The sequence below is a fragment of the Microcaecilia unicolor genome, chromosome 1, assembly GCF_901765095.1.
Source record: "Microcaecilia unicolor chromosome 1, aMicUni1.1, whole genome shotgun sequence".
Lineage (NCBI taxonomy): Eukaryota > Metazoa > Chordata > Amphibia > Gymnophiona > Siphonopidae > Microcaecilia > Microcaecilia unicolor.
Window position 1 is genome coordinate 574,025,675 of NC_044031.1, and position 21,236 is coordinate 574,046,910.

General features: G+C 41.6%; 1 protein-coding gene across 1 annotated transcript in view; it reads left to right on the forward strand.

The window, feature by feature from the left end:
- COLEC10 (collectin subfamily member 10) overlaps positions 1–17,906 on the forward strand; it is a 77,171-nt gene extending 59,265 nt beyond the window's left edge. The window contains exons 2-6 of the mRNA XM_030190207.1: positions 1,874–1,945; positions 7,437–7,508; positions 10,397–10,450; positions 13,781–13,876; positions 16,546–17,906. Of these exons, the coding sequence (XP_030046067.1) occupies positions 1,874–1,945; positions 7,437–7,508; positions 10,397–10,450; positions 13,781–13,876; positions 16,546–16,937 (686 nt within the window). The 3' untranslated portion in view covers positions 16,938–17,906. The remainder of the gene's footprint in view (positions 1–1,873; positions 1,946–7,436; positions 7,509–10,396; positions 10,451–13,780; positions 13,877–16,545) is intronic.
- Positions 17,907–21,236: the final 3,330 nt, after the last annotated feature.

Sequence of the window (21,236 nt, forward strand, 5' to 3'; positions counted from 1 at the left end):
TTTAATAAACATAAACATAGAAGCTCTAATATACCTCTAATTCTCCTTAGATTAAAATAGTAGAGTTCAAGAGCACAGCTTCGCACAGCAATCTGAAACTGGTAGTAACAGACAGAAGTGTGAACATGAATCAGAATTCAGGTACCATGAGACAGCTATGTGAATTTGATTTGAGATTGCAGTATGTGAACATGTTGATTTGGCAGGTTGATTCTTGTCCATGGGCGGAGCTGGAGATTATCCAATTAGCAGCAATATTCAGATCACTAACCAGGTAGATAACCAGAAAGAGATAGGACAGCAAAAAAAAGCTGAATATCTGGTTAGCTATCTGGTTAGGGGTCTGCATATCATCGCTAATCGGTTAGTACCACTGGTCAACACTTATTCCAAATATTCAGCACCAGCTGGTATCTGAATACCAGTGCTGAACATCTAGTTTTATTTTAGAGAGTGCCGATTGCTGTAGGCTAAATATTGGCATCCTGTTTTGTCTTTTTATTTGGCTAGTGCGTGATACTGAAGTTCTGGGTATGTTAATTCTTCTCATGCAGTTACTCTATGAGACTGGGGAATGGATGTGGGTGTTATGGGTGTTGAATGACGATGGGAAATAGGGGTATATGGCTGGGTAATGGACAAAAACCAAGCAGTAGGAAGGGAAATGGAAAAACAAGAAGCACAAGGCAACTCAAATTCGGTATTCATAACAAATCTTCTGTGTCTCCAATATTCTAACCTCAATGCCTATGTACAGTAACTTCCCCTTGTTTTGTTTCTATTTATTACCTTTACAGTGGACTAATACAGCAACCACACTATTTTATCTATAATGCACTGTGAGCAGGACCTTGTGCAGGTCTTCCTTTGTATATTTTGTATGCGGAAGGCACAGTAGAAGTCAGGGCTGGAATAAGTCCAATTGATGCCCTAAGCACAGCCCAACAATGGTTCCCCTTGGTCCTTCCATTGCTTAACTAAAAATACATTAAGACTCAGTAAGTGCTGAGAAATATCATTATTGTACAAAACAAAACACAGTATCGTTTATTGTTTATTCATTTACTAGACCGTCACTTATTACAAGGTAAATCAGAATGGTTTACAATATAAAATAACATTAAAATAAAATTAAAACAGTAGATAAACACACCTGAAATCCATTGGTGATAGGAAAGCAGTACAAAAAGATAACATAAATGCAGATTTCATAAAACTATAACTATAAAAACACAAAGCTAAAAGGTTTTTTTTTTTGTTTATTTAGGTTTTCCATTATTTCTGTTTTAAATGTTTGTTTCAACTGACTCTCGAAAAAGATATGTTTTTAAAGCTTTGTGAAAATGAGTATAAGAATCCTCAAGCCTAAGTTCTTTAGGAAGACAATTCCAAAGAGACAGAGCTAGAAAGAAAAATGCCGATGTTCGTGTTGATTCCCATCTAGCTTTAGATAGAGAAGGAATTACAAGTCTATTATATGTCAACGACCGAAGTGTCCGAGTTGGTGTATAAGGGATAATGAGGTTAGACAAATATGATGGACTGAGTGAATAAAAAGCTTTGTGTGTTAATGTCAAAAGTTTAAATTTTAATCTTGCTTCCATTGGAAGCCAGTGCAATTGATACAGTAGTGGAGTAATCCTGTCATATTTTGACGCTCTACAGTACCGCTCCTGCTTCCAGTCCTGGTTCCAGTTCCAGCACAGCTCCAGACCTTTCTCTTCAGCCTGACTCAAAAATGTTTAGTAGTTTTTTTTTCAGTGCATGTGAATAGAGTAGCAATTTATATTTTTTGTTGGGTGATTTATAAATTAAAATAATGAATACAATTTTGGTAAAAACTAAGAATTGTGTCTTCTGTTCTGTCTTCAAGGTGAAAAAGGTGAAAAGGGAAATTCTGGAGAAATAGGAAGACTGGGAAAAGAAGGTCCAGTGGGACCAAAGGGTATGTATATTTCACTGCATTACTATATTTGTATAATAAGATCATAGACGTTGCCCTATTGGGTCAGAACAAGGGTCTATCTGTTTCCAACAGTGGTCAGCTCAGGTCTCAAGAACCTGGTAGAGTCCTGAAAAGTAGAAAGATTCCATGCTACTTAACATCGGGAATAAGCAGTGGCTTCCCCTAGGTCTGCCTCAATAACAGTTTATGGACGTTGGAATTTGTCCAAACCTTTTTTTTTTTAAACCCAGCTACATTAACTGCTTTTACCACTTTTCCAGAAATGAGTTCCAGAGCTTAACTTATATAAATTTGAGTGAAAAGAAAATATTTAACTTCATGAAGTGTCCCGTAGTCTGTACTTTTTGAAAGAATAAACAATTGATTTGCACTTACCTGTTGTATTCCATTCAGGATTTTATAGACTACTATCATACAGTATATTCCCCTTCAGTTGTCTTTTCTCCAAGCTGAAGAGCCCTAACCTCTTTAGCCATTCCTCATTCCAACCCTTTAATCATTTTGGTTGTCCTTCTCTGTACTTTTTCTAGTTCCACTATATCTTTTTTGAGATGTGACAACCAGATTGCAGACATGGTGGAGCCTCACCATGGAGTGATACAGAGGCATTTTGAAATTCTTTGTTTTACTCTATCCAGTGGTATTGTTTAGACTGTGTTGACTATAGATCATAGACAAATCATTGGGGATAGAAGTCTTACTATTAAATCCACACCAGAATAATACCATGGAAGAAAGCATAGAGCCTTGGCATTTACTCCCAGATGTTGAGGGCTGCCAGTGGTTTGGCTTTTCAGAATATCCCCAATGATATGCAAGACAGATATTTGCACGCCTACTACCTTCAATGTATGCAAATCTCTTTCGTGCATATGTAACCAGAGTCTCACCCGGTTCTAGCTGCGGATCCGGGCCGTAAAAAAAGTTTACTATCTTTCTCACTTCAAACCTCACAGTCTTCGCTTTCACACGGGCCACTCTCACCACACACCTCCTTTCCAGTCCACTTACAGTCCAGCTGGGGGTGGATCAATGGTCCGGAATAGCGATCTGGGGGGTTTGGGAGACACTTAACCAGTTCTGGGTTCCATTCAGCTCTTCAGGCCAGGACCCATGCAGCACTCAAAAGGCTTAATAATAAACTCAACCTTTATTGTAACTTGTGCAACAAGCAGATGGAAATTGATTTATTTGCAACACAATTGATTGAGGCTCTCTATGGGAGTGGAGGTGTAGCCTAGTGGTTAGTGCAGCAGATTTTGATCCTGGGGAACTGGGTTCAATTCCCACTGCAGCTCCTTGTGACTGTGAGATAGTCACTTAACTTTCCATTTCCCCAAGTACAAATAGGTACCTGTATATACCATGTAAACCACTTTGAATGTAGTTGCAAAAACCACAGAAAGGCTGTATATCAAGTCCCATTTCCCATTATAGCTTAATCTTCAACCTCTGCTATTCTGTGGGGAACACCTATACCACTTTGTTCATGGGTTTATGTACAGAGATACTTCAGGAGGCAGTGTTGAATCCCAAAGGCTGATTTCTGCTCTCATTCAAATTATCTCCAGCAGGCTCAGACCCCTCACTGTCTGACCCTTCTTTGCCTACACATAGCACTCTTAATCCTTCAGTTGTAACTTTGTGTAGTAGCCCCTCTCCTTGTCAGCCAAAGGTTCCACTCCTTCCAACAGGACTCCCCTCGCTCCTCCAGATCTATTGGCAGGGGATTTTCAGACAACCAAAAGACCATGTGCTCTCACATATAACTACTTTTCTTAACTCCTAACTCGTCCCAGAGCTGTCACTTACCCCAACTTGGGCACTATCTTTCTGCGTTGTATTCCATAAACACTCCTATGGGCTGGGCTTCCTTCCATCCACCCAAGGACCTCCCAGTCACTCTCTACCAGGATTCACTCTTTTCAGTAATCCCAACCTAACCAGGGATTATACATATTTAGTAGGAATATCCTGAAAACCTGACCTTTTGGTGGCCCTTTCAGTCTGGGAGTGAATATCACTGGAACAGAGCTATAGCTCATGAACTCAGATCCTATCGGAATCTTGCAGAAAGCTGTGATTTTTGCTTCCATAAGAGAAAGCTGCAAGTTATTTTGTAGGGCCAGAAACATTCACCGGTCAGTTTTCAAAGCAATTTAACTGTGCAGGAGAGCCTCCTGCCTGGTTCGATCATTTCTTCCTACCTAACTGCTGATATTCAGAGTCATTTATCTGGACAGTTCACTGAATATCAGCACTAATGGCCCCTGCACTGTCCAGTTAGTGTTGGGGTGATCTGAAGGTGCTATTTGGGTGGAGCAGTAATTGGGTGGAGTGGCGATATTCAGACCACTAACCAGTTAAGTAAGCGGCTAAAGTTAGGACAGCAAAAATCTGCCCCAACTTTAGATGCCGGGCTAACCAGGCAGCAGTCTCAATATTGGCCAATGCTTAGTTAACTTCTGGTACCCCTCTCTCTCCCATCCCCAACATCATGAAGGCTCGACTGAATCTACATTGTAGATTCCTAGTGGTCTACTGGTGTCATAAGGGCAGGAGCAACGCCCACTCCCTCCTGCCCATAGTGACTCCTTTCATAAAATGGCCGCAGCAACCTCTATCAGCAGTCTCATGTAACTCACTAGTACCACAAGGCTGCCACTACAAGTCATAGTAGCCATTTTGTGAAAGGATCCGCAATGGGAAGGAGCTTCTGCCTATAGAAACCTACAAGGTAGGGCCAGGGGGCCTATGGTTTGGGAGGGGCTAGATGTGGGGGGCTCATTCAGGCCTTCATGATCTCAGAGGTGGGAGGGAGAGGGTATTAAGATCATGGGAGAGGAAGCTGGAATCAGAGGTGGTGAGGGCACATGCATTCCTTATGTGACCCTGGCCGATATTCAGCCAGGACCTGCATATGTGTTTTATGCAGGTCCCGACTGAATATCAGCTGGGACCCCCATGAACTACGATGACCAGCACATGTTTAATTAATCCCAGATATTCAGTTCTGCAATTACTCCAAAACAAAGCAGCCAAGGTGGTGATAGGGAGGAGGAGGTGAGATCATGTCACACCACTCCTCTGCTTACTTCACTGGCTACGATTGAGTTTAGGATTCAATTCAAGATGATGGTGATGATGTTCAAGGTATTGAAGAGCATGAACTAGGCTGTGGTTTGCACTCTATGAGTCAGGGCTTGTTAAGGCTTCCAAGTTTGTAGGAATTGTGCCGTGGTTTCTCAGTGGCAGCTCCATTAGGATGGAACACTTTGCCTGAGCCACTTCACAAGTGTACTTACCCGATGGATTTTTGTATGAAGTTGAAAACTTGCCAGTCGATATTCAGCCAGCAGCAGTCATCAATGGATGGTTTATGTGGAGCAAATGTATATATTTTTGCTTGTGTTTGCAAATCATTTCAGGTCTATTGATAAACACAATCCATAAATTCAATTAATAATGCACAATTTTCTTTCAATATCACTAGAAACGTAAACTAACATCAAGCTATGCAATAAGGACTTGCTGGGGCACATTAAAGTAGACTGGAAAGATGTCAGTATAAGCATGCTAAAATTATCCTGATTGTGCATGTAAATGAAGGGACACCATATGCTCTCCCATTCATTATTTATGAGTGCTTGTTAACAAACCATTAAAACCTGGTTCTGACCAATCTGTGACTATGCAATCTATTAGAAGGTTTCATTATCGGTGAATAGAGGGTATGAAAACTGAAGAGATGTAGAAGAGATGACACTGTAAAACTATTTAAAAAAATGTATACAGCTCATATTGCTCTTAAAAATTGACAAAGAATATGCCACCTTGTTAATTATAATTAATAATTATGAGCCTCAACTGCCCCGGGATAAGTCTTAGACTTTTGTAAGCAATAACCCAATGGAGCACACTCTCATCAGCTCACTGGCAAGTTGTAAGAACCGCAGTGGAAAACAACTCCAAAAGGGAGAACAAGCCACTGTTGGAAAAAATCAGCTGCCACTAATAATGAAAAAAATTACAATGTTTGGCAACTACTTTACTCAATTTTTTAAAAGTTAGAAAATCCACAGTCGTTGCAAAGACCCGAGCAGTGCCTTTGACTTATCATTTATAAATTTGAATATAAGCACTTAGCTTCCTTGTAGACTCTTCAGCTGTAGAACTGCAAAACACAGTGATGACACAAATCCAATGCCAGAGGCAAAAAAGCTCAAGGTTATAATACTCAACAAGGGCTCCCCTTGTTTCATGGGCATGTCTGAGGGTGAACCAGAGGATATTGGAAAAATAAAAATCTGTTGGCAATCTACACAGTTTGCCAGTTTTGCCTGACCTCTCAATACCATAGATCTTACTCTGTTGTCATCTTCACCCTCTGTTCTCTTTTCATTCCTCTGATCATAGACTATTTTATTTATTTTTGTTACATTTGTACCCTGTGCTTTCCCACTTATGGCAGGCTCAATGTAGCTTACATGGGGCAATGGAGGGTTAAGTGACTTGCCCAGAGTCACAGGGAGCTGCCTGTGCCTGAAGTGGGAATTGAACTCAGTTCCTCAGGACCAAAGTCCACCACCCTAACCACTAGGCCACTCCTCCAGCCCCCTACAGTATGGTGGAGTCCCCCTTCTGTAAACTGCTACAATAATGTACATTATTGTTTGATAGTGTGTCTTATATGTGCATCACCCGAAAAGAAAAAAAAACAAATACAATTTTAAAAAAGTCCCATAGCACAGGAAACTAAACAAAACATAATTTGAGTCTGCACACCCCTTATCCATACAGCACAATGTACAACTCACAAAGATATCACAATGATGTTTAAACAGACAGAGCCTGATATTGAAAAAGGACTCAGCACTAGAATTTAGGCAACCTACAGTCAGCCAATTATAGGTACCTCCATTTTTGACTAACTATATGGATTTTTAATGTAGCCCTGGTCCCACTCATTCCATTCACAGGCTCCGGCTAAGCTCCTTGGGACCAAACAGAGCTCAGATGTTGAGCGAACGCAGGCATTGTTATAGGCTGCAATGACTCAGGATTTAGAGAGGGACTTATGACAAGTTCTGGATTTTTTATATTACCCCCCCCCCCCCCCCCCACACACACACACACACACACCCCGCTACTCCCAACACGTTATAGCAGTTTTACTGCTGATTGTAAGTGACACAAGCAAGGCTAAATACAAAAACCACAGTGCATTAGACTGTACATTCAGAAATCAGGACTGACTAAATCTCTTGTTCCAAACTCTTAATAACAGAACTTGATGCTTCTAGTCACCTTGGTAGTATGAAGAAAGTATTTGTTTGAAAATCAGATTAATTAATAACCACAAAACTCACAATGACGTTGTAAACCAGCAAAAAAAAGTGAGTCTAATACCTTTGCTACTATCCACTATACCTAATAGGCAATGTATTTTTTTTTTTTTTTTACATTTCAGGAGAAAAAGGAGACATAGCTGATGTAGGTGATCAGGGAATGATTGGAAAAATTGGTCCCATAGGTGCAAAAGGTAGGAAATGTATTTATAATACTGTGCAGAAGAATAACAAGTTGAACTTTTCCATTAGGGTTCTGTATGGTTTGTTTATTTTTTTTTAGTTAGTTTTTGGGGGGGGGTTTCTTTTCATTTTGTTGGTGGATTTGTTTTCAGTTTTTTTTCTACACATTATTTTTTAGTAGTATGCGTGATGAACTAGCTGTCAGTCCTGCAGACCAAATGCAGCAAAATTGTTAAAATAAAAGCCCTCTTCTCCCAGGCACCCCTATCCCATGACTTATCTTATCTTTGCAGGAGTGATCAAAGCAATTGAAACACATAGTTAGTGATAACTTATTTAGATCTACTGAGCCTTTAAAACCTTCCTGAATCAAGTGCCCCACTACATTAAATCAAACTATGGGCATATTTAGCAACTATAGTACTATCTCATCAGATAAGGTATTCCAAATAACCTTAGTGTTTTACTCAGCACCAGCCCAGTGAGGTCAGATCAGACTTTGGTGCGTTGGTAGTTCTTATTCTCCTTGTAAGTTCATGTCAATGATTCCTTAGTTGCCAGTGATAGGTCTATCAAGTTTATTACCACAAAATATCCAATGGAGGAAGGAAAGGTTAAATAAAAGATTCATTCTAGATAGCCATATTTACAATAGTTATTTGCATCAAACAATGATTTTCAATCAAAATATAGGGAGCGTCATAAAGGAATCATGACTGCAAGAGAATCATGGAGAATAAAGAGCTTAGGATCACCTGGGAAATTACAATTCAACTGATAAAAATCTTGATGTAAGGCATATGAGAACTGGGCTACCAGTGATGTGAATTGCAGTGTATTCAGTATCGCTATTCATAGCATCACCATCAGGCTTATTTTCGAAAGAGAAGGATGCCCATCTTTCGACACAAAATCGGAAGATGGACTTCCTTCTCACAGGGTCGCCCAAATCGGCATAATCGAAAGCCGATTTTGGGCGCCCCCAACTGCTTTCCCTCGCGGGGATGACCAAAGTTCCTGGGGGCATCGGAGGCGTAGCAAAGGCGAGACTTGGGCATGCCTAACACATGGGTGTCTTAGACCCATAATGGAAAAAAAAGGATGTCCCTGACGAACACTTGGATGACTTTACCTGGTCCTTTTGTTCTTATGACCAAGGCCCAAAGCACAAAAAGGTGCCCGAACTGACAAGATGACCACCGGAGGAAATCGGGGATGACCTCCCCTTACTACCCCCCAGTGGTCACTAACCCCCTCCCACCCTCCAAAAAACTCTTTAATAATATTTTGTGCCAGCCTCTATGCCAGCCTCAAATGTCATACTCAGGTCCATCACAGCAGTATTCAGGTCCCTGGAGCAGTTTTAGTGGGTGCAGTGCACTTCAGGCAGGCGGACCCAGGCCCATCCCCCCTCCACCTGTTACACTTATGGTGATAAACATGAGCTCTCCAAAACCCACCACAAACCCACTGTACCCACATGTAGGTGCCCCTCCATCCCTTAGGGCTATGGTAGTGGTGTACAGTTGTAGGGAGTGGGTTTTGGGGGGGGGGGGTGGGGGCTCAGCACACAAGGTAAGGGAGCTATGTTCCTGGGAGCATTTTATGAAGTCCACTGCAGTGCCCCCTAGGGTGCCCGGTTGGTGTCCTGGCATGTCAGGGGTCCAGTGCACTACGAATGCTGGATCCTCCCACGACCAAAGGGCTTGGATTTGGTCATTTCTGAGATGGGCATCCTTAGTTTCCATTTTCGCCAAAAATCAGAAACAACCAAGTCTAGGGACGACCATCTCTAGGGACAACCTAAATGTCAAGATTTGGGTGTCCCCAACCGTATTATCGAAATGAAAGATGGACACCCATCTTGTTTCGATAATATGGCTTTCCCCGCCCCTTCGCCAGGACATTCTGCGAGGACGTCCTCAGGAACACTTGGTCGCCCCTTTCGATTATGCCCCTCCATATGGTGAATTAGTTTACTACTTGTAATGCCCCATAGAATGGGTATTACCAGTGATAGATGTTTTGTTTTCAGAGCCCTGGAGGGGGGGTAGGTGAGAGGTGTCTGCCAGAGGGCTAGAGTGGTAGGATGTACCGGGGAGAGAGGAAGTCCACCCCATGGAGAATAGTTTGGAAATAAAATGCAGAGAAATAGTGTCCTGGGACAGAAGAGTGAAAAGGGGGAGGAGTTTGGAAGGAGATAAAGCTAAAGTTATACCCTATAGGGGGTTCTTTGGTTGCCTATGGGTCTTTGGTTTGCTACAGATTTTTGGTTGCCTGCAGGTCTGGAGCTGATTGTACATTCCCTGCCATTGACCAGGAGGCGAGAGAGGGGAGTCCTAAAAATTGGAGTGATTCACTGGCTGTGAGAGGCAGGTTGTGGCTCTAATAATTGGCAGCTGGGAGATAGTGTGCTATGGGTGGTTAAAAGAGGGCCTTAGTAATAGGGCCCCTAAGTGCATTACTTGTCACTTGTCTTCACTAAATTTCATCTGCTATTTGGAGTCTCTCCTGCCAGTTAAATCATTTTGAATATCTAGCCCCATGTTTTCTGAGTGCCTGGATAATTTTATAAATGTCTACTTGAGTGCATAAAATATTATTTTACATGCTGAATTCACAAGGTATTTTCCCCTAAGGAATGAAGGTCAAATTTTCAACTTTCCTCTCTAAAACCGTGATAAGAAGCTGGTCGTTCTCACAACTGAGCATGAAATATGTCAAATCTCAGCATTAATATAAAACCAAGCACTACCAGGCCATCAGCTGCACCTGTTCTGAGCAATAGAATTATTCAAGATAATACTCAACTATACCATAATTAACTGCTTTGGAAAGCATCTCAACTGTAAAATAACTTCATGTACATTGCATATATAAATATATTTTTTCTGTTCAGGTGACAAAGGACCTAAAGGTATACCTGGGCCATCAGGGGGGAAAGGCAAAGCAGGTAAAAACAAATCTTTTTTTGTTTCGTCTTTTTGTTTCCACCTGTATAGACCTCCTACTTTAGGGACCCTTTTACTACGCCGTGTAGGCACATACACGCATCCTATGCACATCAATTTGGAGTTACCGCCTGGCTACTGCGTGGCCAAGGCGGTAATTTTGTTTTTTACGCATGTCCGCTACGCGCGCCGGAAAATCATTTTTATTTTTCAGCGCACAGCAGAAACTGGGCACTAATCATCATTCTACACATGTAGAAAATTACTGCACGGTTACCACGTGAGACCTTACCGCTAAGTCAATGGGTGGCGATAAAGTCTCAGACCCAAAATGGATGCGCGCCAATGTCCATTTTCATCAAAAGTTTTAAAAAGGCATTTTTTTACAGGCATGCTGAAAAATGGATCTATGGGTACCCAAAACACACGCCTACGCTAGCGCAGCCCATGTTTCAGCGCATCTTAGTAAAAGAACCCCCCAATTTTCTAGTGAAAAAGCTCATGGTGCCAGTCTTCTCCCAGAATTGAAATGATCATGCAAAGACAGTGTTCGCCACCATGTGGCACCACATTCATGCATAGCAACAGTATTTTGTAAGTTACGTGTGTTTCCAGTAGATCCGCCCATTGCTCACCTATGCTCCTCCCACATGATCGCCCCCTTCCACATTCACTATAAAAAGAATATGTGCGTATTTTATAGAATCACAGCTAGCATACATGCCGGTAAGTGCCTGTTACTGTATCCACACACGAGCTAGTATTCCATAACGTTTGTGGAAATTTGGCACCTACACTTAGGCACAAATCTATAAAATTGCCTTTAGTATGTGGAGTGGACAACTATTGTGAGACCTCCAAGGACAGGGAAATAACTAATGTACCTGAATGTAATTCACCTTGAGCTGTTATTGAAAAGGTGTGAACAAAATCCAAATAAATAAATAAATAAAGGAATAGGTTTTCCTATGACCCCCATATGCACAATAAAACCTCTTTACTGCTACTAAGGATGTGTACAGGCACAAATGTTTTGGTCATTTTCATGTCATTCTAAGGGGCTGTTTTACCAAACTGTGGTAAAAAGTGTCCATAGCGTGTGCTTACATGGGTCATTCCCATGCGCTAAGGCCATTTTTCCTGCTTGGGTAAAATGGTCAAATTTCTCAGTACTTCTGTTAATGGCCATGTGCTAATTTTTCCATTAGCGTGTGGTCATTAGTGCTTAAGCCCCTACTGCTACCTATTTTGTAGGTGGTAAGTGTTCACGCGCTAACCACATGCTAATCAGTTAGCAAGTGACAATGTAGCTACGCTAACCGATAAAAACAGTACACACCTACTCTCCGCCTCTGACCCACCCCCAGCACTAAAAAATAACATCTATTTTCTAACACTTGGGAATCACGTGCCGATGCCAAAATTACCATGGGACACCTGAGGGCATCCTGCAGTAAAGCATTTTAAGCTGCAGTAAGGCATCTTTCACCAACACATCTCTTTGACTCTTTGACTCTCCTACAATGACTAGACACTGAATTAACTATACCATATCATGTCCTCTGTCTTACTATGAATGTTCCCACTGTAATTCACTTAGAACGAAGGATAAAATGGAACATAAGTTTTTTTATAATAATAATGATAATAATTATTGCATAACACAAAAAAAGGCGGAAGACAACCCAAAACAGACCAAAAACAAGGGAGTTAGAGCGCCAGAAAAGTTTAATACCACAGCTTAGTAAAAGGACTCCTAAATGACTAGATACATAAAAAAAATTAGTACCATGCGACAAATGTATTCATAAACAAACACAAAAATATAGAAAGATTGGAACAAAATAAATAACAAGGAGAAATAGATCTCAAAACTCTTCATATGGTAACTAAATGCATCTTAAACTCTCCACACAGTTAAAGATTTAAGGGCCGATATTCAGACCGCAGGAGTTAGCCCGGCTAATTCCTCCAGTCGCCACTAAACATGGATACCATTTCCGGTGACCAGCATTGAATATCCGGTTTATTTTTGGTTGGTTAGAAGATAACCGGCTAGGTTGCTATTCAGATTTAACGGTTATCATCTAACCGACCAAGGATATCCCACATATTCACTAAAGTGGGGCTGAAAATCAGTGGATAGCCGGTTATGTTGGCCAATATAACCAGCTATGTGCTGGCCACTAACCAACGATATTCGGCGGGAGATAACTGGCTATCCGCCGCTGAATATCGCTGGATAGCTAGGTTTGTTTTTTTTTTTGTTACATTTGTACCCCGCGCTTTCCCACTCATGGCAGGCTCAATGCGGCTTACATATTATATACAGGTACTTTTTGTACCTGGGACAATAGAGAGTTAAATGACTTGCCCAGAGTCACAAGGAGCTGCCTGTGCCTGAAGTGGGAATCAAACTCAGTTCCTCAGTTCCCCAGGACCAGAGTCCACTGCCCTAACCCTAACCACCCTAACCACTAAGGTGCACCGAAAAATGGCCTGCGCTGGTGTAGACGGGTGTATTGGATGTACCACAGGAGCCAACTTTTCAAAATTATTGAGGGTGCTAAACCCAATGAAAATAATCCCTCCCTAGACACATACAAGGAACTTTCTTAATATTGGGGGTGCTCAAGCACCCACAGAGTCAGCTCCAATGGGATGCACACAGGTTAATTTTTCAGAGTACCTGCAAAAAAGGCCTTTTTTTGGCCAAAAATGGACATGCGGCAAAATGAAAATTGGTGCACGTCCGTTTTGGGGCTCAGACCTTACCACCACCCATTGACTTAGCAGTAAAGTCTCATGTGTTAATCGGGCAGTAATTGTCAGCGCCCGTACAATGCCGATTACCTCCTGGTTAGCGCCACGTGCCAGAAATTGTCCGTGCAATGGAGTGGGTGCGCGTATAAAATGAAATTACCGCCTGGGACACATGGTAGCCAGGCGGTAGTTCAAAACTGACATGCGTAGGACACGTGTACATGCCTACATGGCTTAGTAAAAGGGCCCCTGAACCATTCAGGTGCCGATGCTGGCCAGATAAATGCTTTTGAATATCAGGGGCTATTCAGTTCTGGGATCTTTTTCTCCTTGCTAATTTTTTGGTTCCAGCCTTTCTAGATTTTTGCGTTTGTTTTCTCAAACATATTCTAAATGACCACACATCCCTACAGGTCATCTGCTCTGTTAACCTCCTCCTTCCTTTGCTCGTTTTGTCACGTTTTTTCTAAAGCAGAATAAAAAATATTACAGTTAGAAGTATTGCAGGTATAAATATGTGTGCTTGTTTTGTCAAGTCATCATTTTCACTTTTTTTTTAAATTCATCAGGTAGTGTCTGTGACTGTGGAAGATACCGTAAAGTTGTTGGACAGCTGGATGTTAATGTTGCTCGACTCAAGACTTCTCTGAAATTTGTAAAAAACGGTTAGTTATTATACAGTTCATTTATCAAAGGTAAAACAGCACTAACATGCTTGATGGCTATTTGAAAACTGCCCACTCTGGGGGAAATTTGCACATGCAATTTAATCAAGCCAACTGTCATAGCAATCAATTATTGGTGTTAATGGGCAGCAATTTGGATTTACGCATGCACCTTGCTAAGTGCTATTCTATAGAGATGCATACCTAAATCTTTCAGCATGCAGCTGAAAAGGGGTGTGGCCATGGGAGGGGCATGGGAAGTCAGGGGCATTCACTAAAGATGTGCACAGTATTATAGAATTTGAGGGATCCATACCTAATTTAAACATGAGGATTCACACCAGGGTTCAGCAGGGACATAGCCAGACCTCGACGGGGAGGGGGGCCAGATTCCAAAGTGGGGGGGGGGGCACATTTTGGCCAGCTTCCCTACCACCACTGCCACATGATGGCTTTGCTGACCCTGCTGTGTTCTCAGTCGTGCCATGAACATTCGTTTTAATGAAACTGAGCATACACACATGCTCAGTTTCACTAAAATGAGTGTGCATGGCACAAGTGAGAAGAGCAGGGTAGGCAATGTGGTGAGACCAGCGTGGGACAAACACTTCGGCTGGCACTATTTTATAAAGTGTGCCCAACTCATACAGCTGATTATAGAATATTGCTCAGCATGCATTTTTTTCGGTACCCAAATTTGGGTGCCATCTGCGGAAACTAGTCCTTCAGGCATAATTTTTGCAGGCTTCATGCTGTGTCTTATAAAGATGTCCCCAAATGCTTTAAACTATATTGAAAGAATGTGTTAAAATAATACATGTATGAAATAGGAGGGAGCCTCAGAATAATGTCATGGCTCATATTTAACCTACCATGCGATCAGCAACTTTTTATCACAATAATTGTGACTAAACTACTTAAGTGGTATTCAGAGCTACTTCAATAATTGGCAACATTCCTATGATAAAGTCATCAGTATGTGTGTTTGACATGCTTATTGTGTTAAATTGCAAAATTCTAACATTTTAATACACATTCCTTCACCATTTAAACCAACCAGCAAACAACTGAAAAATATAACAATGTTCTAGCACTCAAACAGTTAATGTCTCTCTCTTGTGCCAGATGACCAAAGGTAAATGCGGGCACTAGAGTACACTAGCGATGGACTAGCACCTGCATTTACCTGCACCCCCATGATCATCGGACAAACAGTGCCTGAATGAAGCAATAGCACAGAGCTCATTTAAATTAGATTTAAATGAGCTCTGCTTGTATTCTGCCCCTATTATCAGAGAACAGCGCTCTGATCGTAGGGACAGACTAGCACCTTAAATCTACGCCAGCTCAGAGCTGGTGTTAGGGTTAAGGCAACTCCCCCTCCTAAAGCAAGGCCCTGGTGGCCTAGTGCTCCCCCAAGGTCCCACTCCTCCCCGGGATGGCGACACAGGGATCTGTAGGTTTGGCAGACCTTATATGGTACGGAAGCCCCACCTAATGCATCCCAGTATGCACTGGGCAGGGCAGGGTGCTGCCATTTTGAAGGCAGCAATGGAAAGAGGAGGGAATGCTACTCCCTCCTCCAACACGGAGGTACTGGGCAGCATGGGTTAGCCAGTAAACCACCAGGGAGGGTGGGGGGTTGGTTCAGCAGCCCACTTGGGCTACCAGGTATATTGTTTTGGGTGTGGGGGTTGTTAGCGGTCTAGAGAGCCACCGGACCTCCAGCTCCTGTGCTCTCATGCCCTCGTGTCAGGGAGCTGGAGGTCCCAGGGGGGGGTGGAGCTTGAGGGGGAACTAGGCCACCTGGGCCTTGCTTTTGGAGGGGGGGTCTAAGGTGTTTGAAGGTCCGGGCTTTTGACAGCCCAGACCTGTCAAACAAGTATAGGAGCGCATGCTCAGGCACAATCCTCCCACACGTTCCCAGGATGATCATTGGGGAGTTGATTACCCGTGCTGTTCTGGCGCTATTTTTAGGGCACTGTTTCAGAACAGCATGGGGAATTGACCATTGGGACACTGGAATTCAATTGCTTACATTTTCAAACAGCAAGACTTCAACTCTTGACACAACTGATTCAATGAAACTTCAGCGTGAAGTCAGGCATGGGGGATTGTAAGTTTCTAGTTCCCTCACGGCACCCTACTAAGGAAGTATTTTAAAGCTAAATACTGCTTTTTAATTCTACAGTATTTGAAAGCAAAGGGTAGTTGGCTGTATCAACACTGTTTGCAAATGTGAGCAATTGAATTCCAAGAGAGAGACATTCACCCTCAGATTCATTACATGGTGCCCAAATTAGTGCACAATCCTGAGATCCTTGTGCAAATAAATTAGTTAATGAGCTGTTAACAATCAATAACTGGTTGCTAACCCATGGCATTGCCAAGGGGGGGGGGGAGGCTCAGGGGCCTAGGCCCACCCACTTTGGGCTCAGGCCCCCTTCAAAAATTGCAGCACCAGATTCATGGCTAGAGGCGATGCTCAAGCCCCGCCAACCAAAGAAAATTTGCAGCCCAAGCCACTGCCCATGCTATATGCAAGGGTTTCCTCCAGGACTACTGGAGAGTGATAATTGTATATGGGAGGTTTTGGTGGGCTTAATAGTATGAAGTTGGTGTGCACTAGAAGATTTAAAAAAAAGAAGTTTGTGTTTCTTTTCATGAAGTCATTGCAGGAATCAGAGAAACAGATGAAAAATTCTACTACATTGTAAGAGAAGAGAGGAGCTACCGAGATGCCCTGACTCACTGTAGAATCAGAGGTGGCACTTTAGCGATGCCCAAAGATGACGCATCCAATTCACTGATTGCCAACTACATCTCCAAGGCAGGCCTATTTCGAGTGTTCATTGGAATAAATGATATGGAAAAAGAAGGTCAGTTCATGTACACAGACAACACACCACTGCAGAATTACAGCAGTTGGAAAGAGAATGAGCCCAATGATGCTTCTGGATATGAAGACTGTGTGGAAATGCTTAGCTCCGGTGTATGGAATGATGTGGAATGCCATCTGACAATTTATTTTGTGTGTGAATTTATGAAAAAGAAAAAGTAGATCTTTGGACATTCCAGATGTAAGAGATATGAAAACGTTCCTCTCAAAAACAAAGACAGCAGATCCATCAAAGATACATCCATGCAGAGAAATATATGCATTTAAGATTGCCCAGTGTAATACTTAATATGATCTCTCTATGTCTTATAGCAGAAATGCATTAAGAAATACTGACAGGTTCAACACTCCCCTCACAATCATAATTGTAAATTAAAAATAACATAAGCCAATATAACATTATTAGGAAAATAAGTCTGTTTTATTTTCTGAACTTTGAATGCAGATTTACATAAAAACTTATGGTAAACACTGTTGATAGAAGAAAGCAGGCTAGTGGCTCCAGTGTTAAAATTGAAAGTAACTATGGCTAGTAGCCAATGAACAAGTATGTTGGACAAAGACGTGATAGGCTTCCAATAAAGTTAGGATGGCCTGCACTGGGAAGGGGGGGTGGGGGTGCATGGTTAAAATCCATCATTCAGACAAATGTCAGGAGCCAAATGTAATCGACTTTTTTTTTCTTTTTGTCATCTTTGAATTATTCTATTCCTACTCCATCATTAACTCATGAAAAAGGTCATCAGCTGGATTTGATTTCATTTGGGGACTCTTGTCTCTTCTGTTCAAAAAATATGAAACTAACAGATATTATTTGGGAACATTCATTGTGATCAAACCATTATGGTTGTTCTTTTAACATTCAGTTGTGGGAATTTAAGGGTTTTTCACAACCACAAAAACAAGTTATATTTCCAGAGGTAAAATTGACTCCTCTACTTTCTGGGATGAGGTTTTAACACATTTTTCACATAGTGAGGTTCTGAAAGATGAGTCTACCTTTGTTAAAGATTGGTCACAGCTTACTACTGAAATATTAGATAAGATTGCTCCTTTGTGGACAAGGCATAGATAGTTGAAACAAAGTGCTAAATGGTATACCTCATGTCTATAAATTCGCCTGCCCTCCCCCAGTTGCACACATTCTAGTAGTTAGGGAGAGACAAAGTGAACGCCACACAGATATAAGAAAATACTGATTTTATTCACTTACCAAGTTACAAAAACAGTCTATAATAGTAGAGTCTATAATGCTTTTCTCATGGGAGATACACAGGATGCTTACAGATGCAATCTCTATGTACTTCTCCGACTAAGTCCAGCTGACTCTCAGGTTATATACTTTTTTTCTATCATCATATAATTCTACTAGTTTGCTAGCATTAGACCCGCCCCCGATATTGCTAAACATTGGCTTCGACAGCTGATCAAGATTATTAGGGAGGTCCAGAGCAACATCATACCGATTAGAACTTTCCACTTGCTTCACCAGAGTCAATTTCGCCAGCAACCTTTTATCTTATCTAACCAGACATCGAAACTGAGAAAAGCTAACCACATTCTTTCAGTAAACATCTTTCATGGAAAATTGCCTCATGTTCCTATAACTGCAAAGCCTGTCAACTTAGCTTGTCACAAGAGCTTGTGTGCCTCAGGGTCACACAGAGGCTATGCTTTTTAGACTAAACTGTCAGTTTCAGGCTTCAGGACTTTGGTTCACAGAAGGCCCAGACAGGTTCATTATTATCATATCATATCCCCCCTTGAAGACCTACGTAAGCAAGGGCTTCATAAACAGGGATACATGAGGTTGATGGCGTAAGGAAATGTCCCAATGTACATAACAGCTGGAACTGTGACCTGTCTTCAGGTGTAATATGTTAGTACCCCGGCCATAGGCTGTTTTAGGTTGTGAGCGGAAAGTAGGTGCTCACTTTACCCGTCCTGGTCACACGATCTCCAGAGCACTAAGATGAAAGCACAAAAGAGTGTATATTTTAAATGTCGTATAAGTAGGACAAGGACAATCAAAACAATGTGGTCAGAATGTGTATCTAATGGATAATTGGAAACTGTACCCCCCCCCCCCCCCCCTTGGACCTTATATTAATTGTAACTTCCAATATTCCCCATGGTTGCTGAGGAAGGGGACCAGATTAGCAAGAAGAAGGTAAGGCATACCCTATAAGCTTAATTGCACCTACGTAGCAAGATAAAAACATGAAACCAGTAAAACATAATAAACCTAAAAATAATATATCTTGTAATAAGCTTAAAATCAATATGTCTTATAATAAAGTGAACCTAAAACTAATATGTCTTATAATAAGCCTAAAATAAACATGTCATACAATAAACTTAACCTAAAAGTAATATGTCATATAATAAAAGAAATTATGTATTGGTATATAACTTTTCATGCAGGACAAAAAGCTTGTCGTGTAGGCCTTATTTCTTACTATGAGTGGTTTCAATGATATATTCTGGCAAGAAATTGTAGCAATGGATTACATATTGTATGATGGATTACTTCTTATCCTAAAAGCAGTTTTACCCAACAAGGTTCATATTTTCATATTCCTCGCTAACATTAAAGTCTCCGCTGACTGCATGGCCTATGTTATCATAGCGTTGAGTTTCAGCATTGTGAATCAGTCTTTCATATTGCACATACTGTCCAGTGGAATCTTTCTTACTAAGAGCTGTCTCAATTAGGCGTTCAACAAGTCTCCTGACACATGGTATGATGCAGCAGCCTACAAGCACAAAAACAGCAACAACGATAAGTAAAGTTGTAGCAGCAGAGAGGAAGAAATTTTTCCATTTTCCAAAGACACTATTCAGCCAACCTGTCCAAGAGGTGTCAATGCCAGAATTTTCTGCAAGTTCATTGGCAAGGGTGGTGAGTCCTTCTGAAGCCTTGGTAATGGTTCCATCAGGTGCTGTATTGTTGGGAATAAAAGTACAACAGTGGGGGCCAATCATGGCACAGACCCCCCCCCCTTTTTTTCAGCTAGCATCATATCAAGGCCTATCCGATTCTCCCAGGCCATCCAGCTTGTGGCATCTAGCTGTTCAGCGATCCCTTAGACAGCATCTCGAGTATAGTTGATGAAGCGCTGCTGGTTATAATAAATATAATTAATCCAATCACCCACCAGAGTATGGACTCAAATCCTGCAGCAATTTGGTTGTGGGCCTTATACTCATCAGGCACCCCCCCCCCCCCACCTCCCCGGCACCATGCCATAGCGCCTCATCAAATGAACTTGGAACTTCCCTTTTTCTCCTGATCTTTTCATGGCTAGGGAAGGGTTTATCAACATGCTGTGATGCAATAAACAGGATTCCTTTGTGTTTATCCCAAGCATTTTTGAATTCCATTACCGTTTTTATCTCCACCACCTCCCACGAGAGGGCATTCCACATATCCACCACCCTCTCCATGAAAAAATACTTCCTGACATTAGTCATGAGTCTGCCCCCCTTCAACCTCAATTCATGTCCTCTAGTTCTACCGCCTTCCCATCTCCAAAAAAGGTTCATTTGCGGATTAATACCTTTAAAATATTTGAACGTATACGTGTTCAGGTCGGCAGGTCTCTCATACAGTTTGCAACGCAAATCCCATACCATTTTTGTAGTTTTTCTTTGCACCGCTTCCAGTCTTTTTACATCTTTAGCAAGATACATCCTCCAAAACTGAACACAGTACTCCAAGTGGGGCCTCACCAACGACTTGTAGAGGGGCATCCACACCTCCTTTTTTCTGCTGGTTATGCCCCTCTCTATGCAGCATAGCATCCTTCTGGTCACAGCCATCGCCTAGTCACATTGTTTCTTCACCTTTAATTCTCAGACACCAACACCCCAAGGTCTCTCTCCTGAGTTGAGCTTACTAATCTCTCCCCTCCTATTTGGTATCTCTCTTTTGGGATTCTGCACCCCACGTGCATCACTCTACACTTTTTGGCATTAAATTTTAACTCTAATTCTAAAATATTCTCAGTCTTAAATTAGTTAACATAAGTTCAAAAATAAACACAAATAAATATTGGTGATAATAATGTGCTCAGTTCATACCCATTCCAACCATTATATCCCCAAGGGAACATGTGGCAGTGTCACAGATGGAATCATCATCGCACATTAGGCATTCCAAATCCCTGTATTATGTATGTACATACAAAGCTGCCTTCCACAGCACTATAGTTGATCTTTTATACCTGTCTTAAATCAGTTATACCTGCATTTGTTTGTAATATACATCAATATATCACTTTTTATACATTTATGCATTTATACCAAACCCCATGAGTATGGATAACTAAACAATGCTAATGCAGATAATTGAAGGGTTGCAACTCTTCTTAATGACTGGCTCCAGGAAATTCAATACCTAATGCACTAGTATGTACTTGCACTGCAATTCCCCCAGTAGTCTAACTTGCTAGCATATAC